A 12,180-nucleotide genomic window follows, 5' to 3' on the forward strand; every position below is an offset into this window, starting at 1 on the left:
GAGTGATTTCTTCTCTTCGTTTTTGAGAAGAGTTTGAAAATGATTTGACTCATTTATGATTTTCTTATTTTTGTTGAGGTATAAATAATGAGATGAAGATTTTTCAGATTTTCTCACTTAACAACTTTTAATATTCAATGTGGTATGATTAAAAAATGCTTAACATGTTCTACATAACATCCCCATGACTTATTTATTTTATAACTATAAGCTTGTACCTTTGACCTCCTTCATCAATTGTACCAACATTCAAACCCTGCCTCTCTATGGTAACCATGAACCTGTTCTATATCTATGAGTTTGGTTTATTATTTATTTTATTTATTTTTTTTTATTTTAAAAATTTTATTTATTTATTTTTAGAGAGCAAGGAAGGGAAGAAGAAAGAGAGGGAGAGAAACATCAGTGTGTGGTTGGCTCTTGTGAGCCCCCCACTGGGGACCTGGCCCATAACCCAGTCCATCTGCTCTAGACTGGGAATAGAACCGGCGGACCCTTTGATTCACAGGCCAGCACTCAACCACCCACCCACACCAGCCAGGGGAAGTTTGTTCTTTTAATTCTACATATAAGTGGGATCATATGGTATTTGCCTTTCTCTGTCTGACTTATTTCACTTTGCATAATGCCCCCATATCTATCCATGTTGCTACAAATGGCAAAGATTTCATTCTTTTATGGATAAACAACTATTCCATTGTGTGTGCAATCACATCTTTATCCATTTATCTATAGATAGCCACTTCTGTTGTTTCATATCTTTGCTACTATAAATAATTCTGCAATAAGCATGGCACTGCATAGATCTTTTGGAATTAGTATATTTACTTTCTTTGAATAAATGCCCAAGACTGGAATGCTGCATCATATATTAGTTCCATTTTTAATTTTGGGGGAACCTTCAAGCTGTTGCTCCCTGGTCAAGGGAGTAGCCCACACACAAGATGATTTCTCTAGGCCTTTGCCCAGGTAGCAACTTGTAGTTGAGTCAATTATAAATGAGGAAACCTTGAGGAAAGCTGAGATAATGGACATAGCGGTTTCCGCCTTAAACTATGGAGAACTCATGCACCATTTACCAAAACAGCATCTAGAATAGAGGTCTGTGAGAAAAACACCTCCTCCCTTCAACAGAGGCTAACAATCATGGCCCGCACTTGCTTTCCATGGCCCAAAGGCTTCCTCTCATGGCAGATCATTCCAGTAAAGCTTGTGATCGGTGCAAAGCATTCTTTTGACCTATAAACACCATGGAAACCACTCCTTTAGCATTTACAAATGGCATGGAAATCTATTGGTGACATTAAGGTCCAGAGTTTAAATTGCCATTTCTTTTGTATATCTACAATCCAGAAACAGGTTAGAGGAGGAATAAAAATGCATATTTAATGATGAGATGTTTGCTCCTGAATATGAGCATTATATAAGGAGCTTATAATTTCTGTGATTTCTATGGTCAATACATTTATGAATTGCCTCTGCAATAAGAAATTAATGCTTACACATTCAAAGAAAAGTGACACCAATTAAAAAGAACCTATGCACCCCTGTGTTCATAGCAGTGTTATTTACAATAGCCAAATGCTGGAGTCAACCTGAGTGCCCATCAGTAAAGGAGTGCATCAAAAAAACTGGTACATTTACACAATGGAATACTATGCAGCAGAAATAAAGAAGAAGGAGCTCCTACCCTTTAGGAAAGCATGAATGAAACAGGAGAGCATTATGCTAAGTAAAATAAGCCAGGCAGTGAAAGACAAATACCTTATGATCTCACCTATAAGTGGAACCTAATGAACAAAACAAACAAGCAAGCAAAATATAATGAGAGACATGGAAATAAAAAACAAACTGACAGTGACCACAGGGGAGGGGGGAGAGGGATAATGGGGGAAAGAGGGGTAAGGGTCTAGTCAAAGAACTTGTATGAAGGACCTATGCTAATGGAAAACAGCATGGGGATTGAGTGAGGGATTGGAGGGGCAGGGTGGGGGGAACAACAGGGGAAAAATTGGGACAACTGCAATTGAAAAACAATGAAAAAAGAAAGCAACATGCAGAGTTATAGACTTAAGGGAAATATCATCATTGATGTATGAAGCTCATATTCTCCAAAGTCAATGATTAACTAATGTCTGAGGTAGTTATATTTTTCTAAATAAAAACTAATATGTGAATCAAAGATCACAGAATAATTTTAAAAATATAGCACTAAAAAATTCTAATGCACATCTTGTCATCATATTAGTCTCAACCATGATTAGGAGATCAGGTTTTTGTGGAAGACATAGGTGGGAGCAAATCTTTGTTCTTCCACTCACTAGTTAGGTAAACATTTTGTTTTAGAGTTCCAGACCTCATTCCAAACATTATAAATCTACTAAATCTACTTGAGAAAAAAAAGTGGCACATTTTAAATATATTAAAAGAAGGTTGATTGTTTTGGCTTTGAAATAAAAAGGAAAGAATACATGATGCTAATTTTTAAGAACCACCTGAGTAATCCAAGTAGTATATGCAAGGGCTCCTGCAAGAATAACAACTGATGAAAATAAACCAACACCATAGTTCATAGAACTTTACCAAGATAAATTTGAAAGGCCAGTTCAGTGTGTTTGCATAAATGCAACACTACAGGCCCAATAGTTTAGAATATTATTAGAAAAAATATGTTTCTTCCAAGTAGCAATTGTCAATAAGTTTAAATAATGAGGACTGTCCTGAATTGCATTAGGCACTGTCATGAGTAGTTTTCTGTTGGCTGACCAGGAAAGAGGAAAAAAATAAAACTGGGTAAATTGAAATCTTACCAAGTAAATCATAATAATTACTTTAATTAAATTATTAATGTACTTTTAAAATATTATGTTCTCTTAACACCAGCTTTACTACAACAGGGAGTGTCAAAAGCTATTAAGAATTTCTGGAAAGCAGGTATAAGTATTTTTAAATGGTGGCCTTATTCTAAACAAACAGGAAGAGCCCAATGGCCAACTGTAATGACCTGAATGATAGCTATTAGGAAATATACAAGTGTAGAATTAGAAAGTAGTCTATATAAGATGAAAAATCAACAGATTTTTTTAAAATCAAGAAATGTTTAATTCTCAAGGGAATTCACAGTCTCAAAGGAAGTAAATGAAAAGAATCTGCCTGCATATTTGTTATCAGTTATTCATGTTGCTGCTGGCAAACATATGAAAAGCTTTTCTGTGAAATTCCCTGGAAAGCACAACACTGGAATTTTTCTTCATGTTTTCATTTTACCAGTGGAAGGTAATACACAGACTTTTGCAATATCATCACAGACAATTGTTTTCTTTGATAATGTGTTTGTTATTTGTATGCGAGAGATAGTTTGTAGGCCTGTTTTCAAAGCCAGTAGTGTCAGGGTAAAGCAGAGAGATGAACTTGGAGACAGCTCTCCAAGATACTTTCCTGAATTTCCACACCAACGAATAGAATCTGTATCATGCATATTCAAAACCAATCTCATTTTCCTATTACTGTGGTTTGTTATCTTACAGGTAATATGAAAAGGCTCTTCTAGACTTACAGTATCTGGAATTGTCTCCCAAGACATGCTCACGTTGCGAAAACCTGGAGCTTCTCTTTCAAGTTGGATTGTCTGTAGCATTGCCAGTTCACCGAGCTCTCTTTTCCACACTATGTCCAATTTTCCCATGTCTGTTAATCCTCTAATGGCACCAGATTTCTCTGAAAATTCCTGCTTGATCTGAAAGTGATACAAATACTGGCGTTCTTCCATCGACTGCAAAAATGTTCTTGTTCCAAAGGTACACTCATCTTCTCCAGCCCAATTCACATGATTTAATTCTGCTGCAGTGTACATTTCAGGTGGCTGTAAGGAAACCTTTTTTATAAAAACATCTGAAGGTGAAATGTTCTTAATCTGGACTTCAAGAAATAAGTCACTCATCTCTGAATTGTAAAACTTGGTTTTAACTTCTAATGGTGTACCCGGAGAAAACAAACACAGTTCCCTTAAAAACATCTTTCTTACTCACTGTTGAACAGACACTGAATCCACAGGGACATCTCTTCCAATGTTCATTCCTCTGTCATGGATGACATCATCAATGTAACAATTGAATGAAGATTCTGCCACAGTAACCATGGAGACTGAAATATGTAAAGGCTGAGTACTTGACTGAAGACAGTATTTTCATGATGATTTTGACAACTTAATTGTAGTCATTTGGATTTTTCATATAAATTAAATATTTGTCTAAAAAATGTATGTCTAAGAATTTTGATGAAGTCAACCTTTCCCCCAAACACTGACAATTCTAGTGGAGAGACACTTGTCATGAGCTGGTTAGAGAAATTGCCAGGTACATCACTATCTTCACATGTGACTGGATAGTTAGTTAATAAAGTTTGCTTAGTAGACAGTATCACAAAGATCTCCTGTCTGAGTGGATTACCTTGCATTTTGACCACAATTTTGTCCCATTGTTTTAAAAGCATCTGGTATAGTAAGTTGATAAGACACAGAGACAACTGCTTTTGATAGAAACATTTATTACTTACAGTTTCCAAAAGGATGGGACATGTCATGTCAGACAGGGCCACATGGGAATGCACCAGAGTTGGTCCAGAGGCAGGAGTAAGGGGAATACATTCATGAAAGTTTTTATTGAAATTTCTGTGGGAAAGGCAAAGCAGAGAAGGGTAAACAGATTATAATTGGCTGGTTTGAATAAGATCATGGTGCTTCTTGTTGCAGAGTCTTCCCATAGGTGCCTTGTACATGTTCCTGAGGTGATATTGGGGCAAGGCAATAGTGGCTTAACCTATGAGAGCTCCATAAAGGAGAGAGTTGACTGATATGGGCTCTGGACTGGTTGGCGTGCATGTGAATGGAATTATCACAAGGGAGTCATATGTTACTTAGAATAATTACATTGCCCTGGTAGGGGCAGTCTTTTATGGCCAGCAAAGCACTGAGATGTCAAAACATTATAAAATACAGAATGTAAAAAAAAAGAAACATGAATAACCCTGGCTGGTGTGGCTCAATAGATTGAGTGCCAGCCTGTGAATCATAGCGTTGTCAGTTCAAATCCTAGTCAGAGCACTTGCCTGAGTTGTGGGCCAGGTCCCCAGCAGGGCGTGCATGAGAGGCAACCACACACTGACTTTTCTCTCCCTCTCTTTCTCCTTCCCTTCCCCTCTGTCTAAAAATAAATAAAATCTTTAAAATAAAAAAATGTGAATAATATACCCAGTGGATATATTCACTGGGGATAAGAGGTATAGGCAGGACAGAAGCAATCCAGAAGGATGCTGCACAGAGGAAAGACCCTGGCCTCAAACAACTCCTATATCAGTCTGGGTCCAACATGGGAAGTAGAACTAGTGTGAAATGTAGATGATTAACACATAGATAGATGGACAGATATTTATTATAAGGATTTGGCTTACATAAATATGGGGGCTAGCAGTCCCTAAAATGCTGTCTCTGCATCTGATATATGTGGCTGAAGCTCATGGGGCAGGAAGGAAGAAAATATGAAAAGGGAGGAATTCCATGAACACAATCTGGAAGCCAACAGGGTGGACTGATGCCCATGTCCATTCTCAATACCTCTGAGTTTGGTGGTGATAGTATCCTGCCTAGGCCAGGGCCCTTCGTCATGGAGCTACAGTATAGCACACATAATTGACCCAGCTGTTGTTTCACCCTGAGATGGGTCAGCAGATAAGCAGTAACATGTTACAAGGCCTGCTACCTCCCTTCCACCTTCTAAAATTTTAGGAGAATCTTCCTTGTGGCCCACCCTAACTATAAACATATAACATATGAAATTCTGGGAAATGTAGTTCAGCCTAACAAAATAGATACATTATAGAATCCATTGATAACCTCCATCCCCGCCATCATGGTCACTATGTTCATGAACCCACTGGGAAATGAGAGAAATTACATAATGAAGAGAAAGTCCTTTCCCTCTAGTACCACCTTCTTGAACTGTTTACTTTATCGGTTATTGTTCAACCAAAGAGACAGAACAAGTAAGCAATATGTAAATATTTATGTGGAATTGTTGTAGAGTCTAGTTAAGCAGTCCCTGTGATACTCTGTCTAAATCGGATTCTGTAGCTCAAAGTCCACAAGGCAGAGAGGTAATCAGGAAAAGAAGACAATAGGTAGGCTAAACCATAAAAGTACAGGCTGAGATTTTGCAAGGAAATAAATGTCCATTCTTGACCTGGGTGAAGAGGGTAACACACACAGCCTTACCCAGATCAGCTTCTGTTTGATGGCAACAAATTGAGTCAGCAGATCAGCAATAATTTGTACGTGTTACAAAAATAATGGAAGTGTCTTTCCTGCCTTCCTAAATCTCATCATGCTCTCTTGTGTAGCACAATCTAACTGAAAACACATGAGAAAGATAATTCTTGGGCATGTAGTGAAGCCTAGCTACGTCGACATATTACAAAGTCATCGTAATTCTTTTACAACCATCTTCTTCAAGTCATGTTTTTCATTCCCTTTGATAATCAGACTTCCTTTTACTAAAACTATTCCTTAAGCATCTCTCAAAAATCTATGAATACAACTACTCTTTCTTCCTCCCAATAAAGAATACACAAGTGCTTTCCTAGAAACTGACAACTGCTAACAGAGCCTCTGGAAAAAACAGCCCACACTATAGTGGAATCATTGGATACTTCCCACACACAGAGGGCTATAGATGCCAAGAAGTACATAAACTAGTGTAAAATCTTACTAACAAAATAGTAATGAGTCATTCCCAGCATTTATGTATGTATTTGTATGGAGAGGATTATGTGACCATGCAGAAAGGTATGGAATGATTCACTTTGGAAGTGTCAGACTGGAGGTATAGTCATGGTGGGGGAAGGTACAAATAAAATAGAAAGTGCTATCAAGGAAAGAATGAGCACTTATTAGTTAGTATATACATAACAAGACATTTTAAAAGAACATCACTAACATGGCTATGGTTAACTCCTCCCTGCTGAGCTCAGTTACATGGAAGTTTCTCAGGGTGAGAAAATCTCAGTTGATTATTATTCTGTCTGCATTTTCATCCTCATTACCTAAATTTTTAAAAAAGCTTATATTTTAATAAAATCAGCTGTTTTAGAAACAAAAATGTCAATGTCTATAAACAAAATCTGACAAAGTAAAAAATGGAGAAAAAGGTGTACTATATAAAACAGACAAGTAACATTTTCAAACAAATTTCTCAAACAAAGAGAAAAATAATCCAGAACAAAACTATGCAAAAGCGAGTAGAACATTTACTAAGGATGAAAACAAAACAGTCAGTACACATGAGAAATATGCTTAAGAACAATTATCAGGATTCCAAGATGGCTGCAGAGTAGGTAGAAGCTACACTCACCCTCCTAGCCCCAACCTGGATTTACAGCTAAATTACAGAGCAAGCATCCAGAATAACCAACTGAAGGACAGCTGAACTGAAGTATTATAAGCAAGGATTTACAGAAGAAGCCACACAGAGACTAGTAACAAGGGCAGAGACATAGAAAGGGCTGGACCTCAGATCCATGTGCAGCAGTTGAGAATCTAGAGGGATATCTTGGCTGCAAATGTCCCCCCACAGGAGTGTGGGTTCTCAACCCCATGCCAGGATCCCTAAACCAGAGCCCCAGAGCCAGAAAGAGGAACCCACATAACATCTGGCAGTGAAAATAGCAGGGACTCTGTCTGCCTGGAAGAGAAGGGAGTCTGTTAGAAACCAAAACCAAGGTGCTCTCTTAAAGGGCCAATGCATGGAATCTTGCTGTGGAAAACTCATCCAAGGCTCTGCTAGAGGGAAGGTGACTCAGGGCACGCTAGAATCATTAAGAGAAGGTCTGGGTAGAGAGATCTGGAGGACCAGCCATTCAGCTTCTTGTACTAAGTATCTATCCCACACCACTCTCGGATGCCACCTTCTCAGGGTCAAGCACTCATATTGTGACAGTACCAAGCTGGGGAGTATACTACAACAGTCCCTGGACTATGGGCAACAGTACCCTGCCAAGCTTGAGTCTAGCAGAAAAGACTGGTGGCTGAACCCAGTAGGGACCTTTGGTGTACTCCTTTTCTGGAGAAGCTCTTAGGAGACACTCAGACAGTTACTGAGCTGAGTAGTTTTGGAACAGGGGCCATACTAGCTTCACACATGTGTGCAACTGGCTCTGGCCCCCACCTACTGGGGATTCTCTTGGCCTGTCCTTTTAAGTCCCAACTCCAGGTGATCCTGCCCTGCTGAGCTCAGTCCCAAGGGATGAAGGGAGTGTTCCTCAGATCTGGGACCTATGGAGCACATCTCCACCAGAAGCTCTTTTCTGGGACACAGACAGCCACTGGGATGTGTGGCTGTGGTGGGGGGTGGGTACTTTTTTTGCCACTCCTGCAGGCTTATTGGTGCCACTTACAAAGATAGGCTCTTTTAATCTGTCCCCCACCCAGTTCCAGTGACCCCTTCCTGCTGAGCTCAGTTACGTAGAAGGAAGTACTACTCAGAGCTGGCATTTTGGAGCACAACTCCCCCAGAGTCTCAATTTTGAAAAATATTTTATTTATTTATTTTTCGAGAGAGGGGAAGAGACAGAGAAAGAGAGGAAGAGAAACATCAGTGTGTGGTTGCCTTTCACACACTTCCAACTGCCTGCAACCCAGGCATGTGCCCTGACCAGGAAATGAACTGACGACCTTTGGGTACACAGGCTGGCACTCAATCCACTGAGCCACAGCAGCCAGGGCTCAATTTTTTAAGCTTTATTTTTATTGTTGGCAATATTACAGATGTCCCCATTTCCACCTCCACCTAGCTCCCAGCCTTCTTCCTTCTGGCCATCATCACACTGTTGTCTGTGTTTTATATATGTGTTTTGGCTAATCTCTTTACCTTCTTTCATCCAGAAACTCCCTCCAACCTCCCCTCTGACAGCTGTCAGTCTGTTCCCTGTGTCCATCCCTCTGCTTCTATGTTTGTCAGTTTATTTTGTTTATTAGATCTACATATAGATGAAATCATTTGGTACTTGTCTTTCTCTGACTGGCTTCTTTTACTTAGCGTAATAATCTTCAGGTCCATCCATGCTGTTCCAAAGGGTAAGCGTTCCTTCCTTTTTACAGCTGAGCAGTATTCCATTGTGTAAATGTACCACAGCTTCTTTTTTTATTTACTCATCTACTTATGGACCCTTGGGCTGCTTCCACATGTTGGCTATTGCAAATAATGCTGCTATGAACATAAAGGTGCATACATCTTTCAAATTAGTGATTTGGGAATCTTATGATACATTTGTAGAAGTGGAATCACTGGATCGAGAGGCAGTTCCACTTTTAGTTTTCTGAGGCATCTCCATACTGTTTTCCACAGTGGCTACCCCAGGGTGACTTAAGCTATGTATTGTTTGGTTAGGAAAGAGAGGTATAAATCATTTGCTCTCAGGTGTCCTTGCAATTCACCAGCTGGCTGTAAGTTGCTCAAACTATTTGGCCTTATTTAATTTCTTGTCTCAGTTTCCCTATTCCACTTGCCCAGGAATTCTCCTACTTTTTTACCATCCTGTCACAATTCCATTGCTAAAAACAGGCCTTTCCTCTCCCTGATACCGCCTGTGTCTTGTCTCAGCAACCCCACATAATACTTGGAGTACATTGGGAAGTGAGTTTCTAATTTCCAGTAGTGCTATGGTGAGCTCTAATGTCATAATAAAAACCCAACTCCCACTTCCAGAATATCCCACAATGTATGTTGTATTCCAAACCATGAATGAATCCGAGGACACCTTGATTTCATCTAATGTGGGGGAAAGGATCAAGTGACAGAGATAAGTCCTCCAGTCCTGTTCCCACAAACCTCATTGAACCTCCCATACATCATGACCCTATAAGCATATAAAAGCCAGCACCAAAACCTGCTGATGCCCTAGGTTAGTGGTTTTAATACTATTATTCTTCAAACAAGAATTGCATGTGGAAATTCAACACATACATAAAAAGTATAAACTGGGGCACTCTTGTTAAAATGAGGAGTTTCCTGAACCACTTCCACTGAAGCCCTAGCACTCCATAAAGCACAATTTATTTATTTTACCCCAAGACTGGAAGGTTTTTATTTTTTCACTATGTATGTAGAAGATAAAAGTGCCATGAATCCTATTCTGAATGGACAAAGGCACCTCATGGATATTTGTTTAGAAGCACAGATATCAGTTACACTGATGACATTTAGAACATGGCAACTGGGGCACAGGATCATCAAAACCATCAGCATTACTGGTTGCTTTTCAGAGGTTATCCTCACAACATGGTAACAATTTCCATTCTGAAGTCCTACAAAACCACTACATTCAAACTACTTCTACATACAGGGTTATATTACTAGACCACAACAATTTGATAACAATGTGAATAGCCACATAAGTCCCCAAGTGACATAAAAAATTACAATGAGCCCTGGCTGGTGTTGCTCAGTGGATTGAATTCCAGCCTGCGAACCAAAACATCGCAAGTTCAATTCCCAGCCAGGGTACATGCCTGGGTTGCAGGCCAGGTCCCTGGTAGAGGGGGCCCAAGAGGCAACCACACATTGATGTTTCTCTCCCTCCCTTCTCTCGCCATCTCTCTCTAAAATTAAATGACTAAAATCTTTTAAAAATTACAATGGCATTTTGTAAATGTTCTTAACTAAAAGCAACAAGAAGGCCTCAACAACTCAACTTCCCCAGTGGGTAGAAATGGAAAAGGAGATGCATAGGGTCTTGCCTAAAAGCAGTGAAATGAAAAACAGATAGCATTAACTTTCGACAAACACAAGCTTTTATCTGGATGGAGAGACACACTAAAGTTGCAGTACTCTGTTAATAGTTCTAATTTAAAACACATATTGGTGAGCCAGAAAAGTTAGGGAGAGTCAGGGGGCATCTCTTGCTTCCTCTCCACCAGCTCCCGGGCAGCCCTGTCTTTCCAGCTGGCTCTGGCTTCTGTTGCACTCCCACATGAGTACACCCCCGTTATTTTGTGTCAGCTTCTCCCTAAGTCCTGGGGAGCAGAAGCCAAAGGCCTTGCATGGAATGGGGCCTGGATATTGTCACACCCAAAATAAGATGGAAACAGCCACAAAAGCCTGGGAAGGAGAATTGAGGGGCAGCTAAACTCTTATACTTGCAGGATCCCAGGAGCGTGATTGGACCTGGTACAAGAAAGTAGAGTTGGACTAACATTAGTCTTAGCATAAACAAACCGATGAACTATCCCCACTTCTGGGGGCTCACACCTCCTGGATCTCTGCTCAGCAGTCCTGCACTGTCCCCCTTTGAAGATTCTAGGTCTTGCTGAAGGGGGAAGGGAATGAGAGCAGAGGGGACAAAGACAGGCAAATTAAACAAGAAAGCCTGTCTCCTCGGCTGTTTATTAAAAAACCTTGCTTTTTCAGGCATTTCTTTTGTTTCTGAGGGGCTGCTTTAAAGAAAATCAAAGATGTGAGCTCTGAGCAGGTGTTTCCCCAGCACCTGCAACCTGGAAGCCTAAAAACAGTTAAAGACCAGGGAAGCTGGCTTCTGAGGGAGTCCAATGACTGGGGCTCAGGAAGGTAGGCTTCTGGGAGAGACCCAGGCATTTTCCCTGCCTTGAGCACATGCCCAGGTATGCCAGCACAGCAGGGTTCCTAGTGTTTGAGGGATCTCCTGCATTTGCACCTGGCCCACTGGGATCCACAGGCAGCTCTTGAGGTCCTTATAGACCTGGAAGCAGGAAAAGGGTTGGTAGCAACCTGGGAAAAACTGATAAGGGTGATAGCTAGACATTGGTAAGGTACAGACAGCACAGACCTTCACAGATAGCAGGCTGTGAGGTAGGACCAACATGAGCAAGAGCAGTGTGATCACAAAGAATGTGTTACCCACTGCTTCATGTCCTTGACTTCACCCATGCCCAACAGCTGTTTGCTGTCTGCATAGCCATTCTGCCAGATACCCAAATAGTCCAGTAGCCTGGGTTAGCCTGGCCCGTCATCCTGAAGCTCTGGGGTGCTAGAATGTCCAAGTCTGTTGACAGCCAGCACAATGTATCTACTTCATCATGAGTGGAAGACTCAGCTGGACACATCCAATGTGCAGAATCAGCATAAATATGAAGCCCAGCATGTTGTGGCCTTGAAG

General features: G+C 40.4%; 1 protein-coding gene across 1 annotated transcript; it reads right to left on the minus strand.

Annotated features, from left to right (window-relative positions):
* Positions 1–3,250: 3,250 nt before the first annotated feature.
* On the minus strand, positions 3,251–4,015 carry LOC114504915 (trafficking protein particle complex subunit 13-like). Its single transcript, XM_028522755.1, has one exon. The coding sequence runs from the start codon at positions 4,013–4,015 to the stop codon at positions 3,251–3,253; it is 765 nt and encodes a 254-aa protein (XP_028378556.1).
* Between the last annotated feature and the right edge of the window lie 8,165 nt (positions 4,016–12,180).

The sequence above is a fragment of the Phyllostomus discolor genome, chromosome X (genome assembly GCF_004126475.2).
Source record: "Phyllostomus discolor isolate MPI-MPIP mPhyDis1 chromosome X, mPhyDis1.pri.v3, whole genome shotgun sequence".
Classification (NCBI taxonomy): domain Eukaryota; kingdom Metazoa; phylum Chordata; class Mammalia; order Chiroptera; family Phyllostomidae; genus Phyllostomus; species Phyllostomus discolor.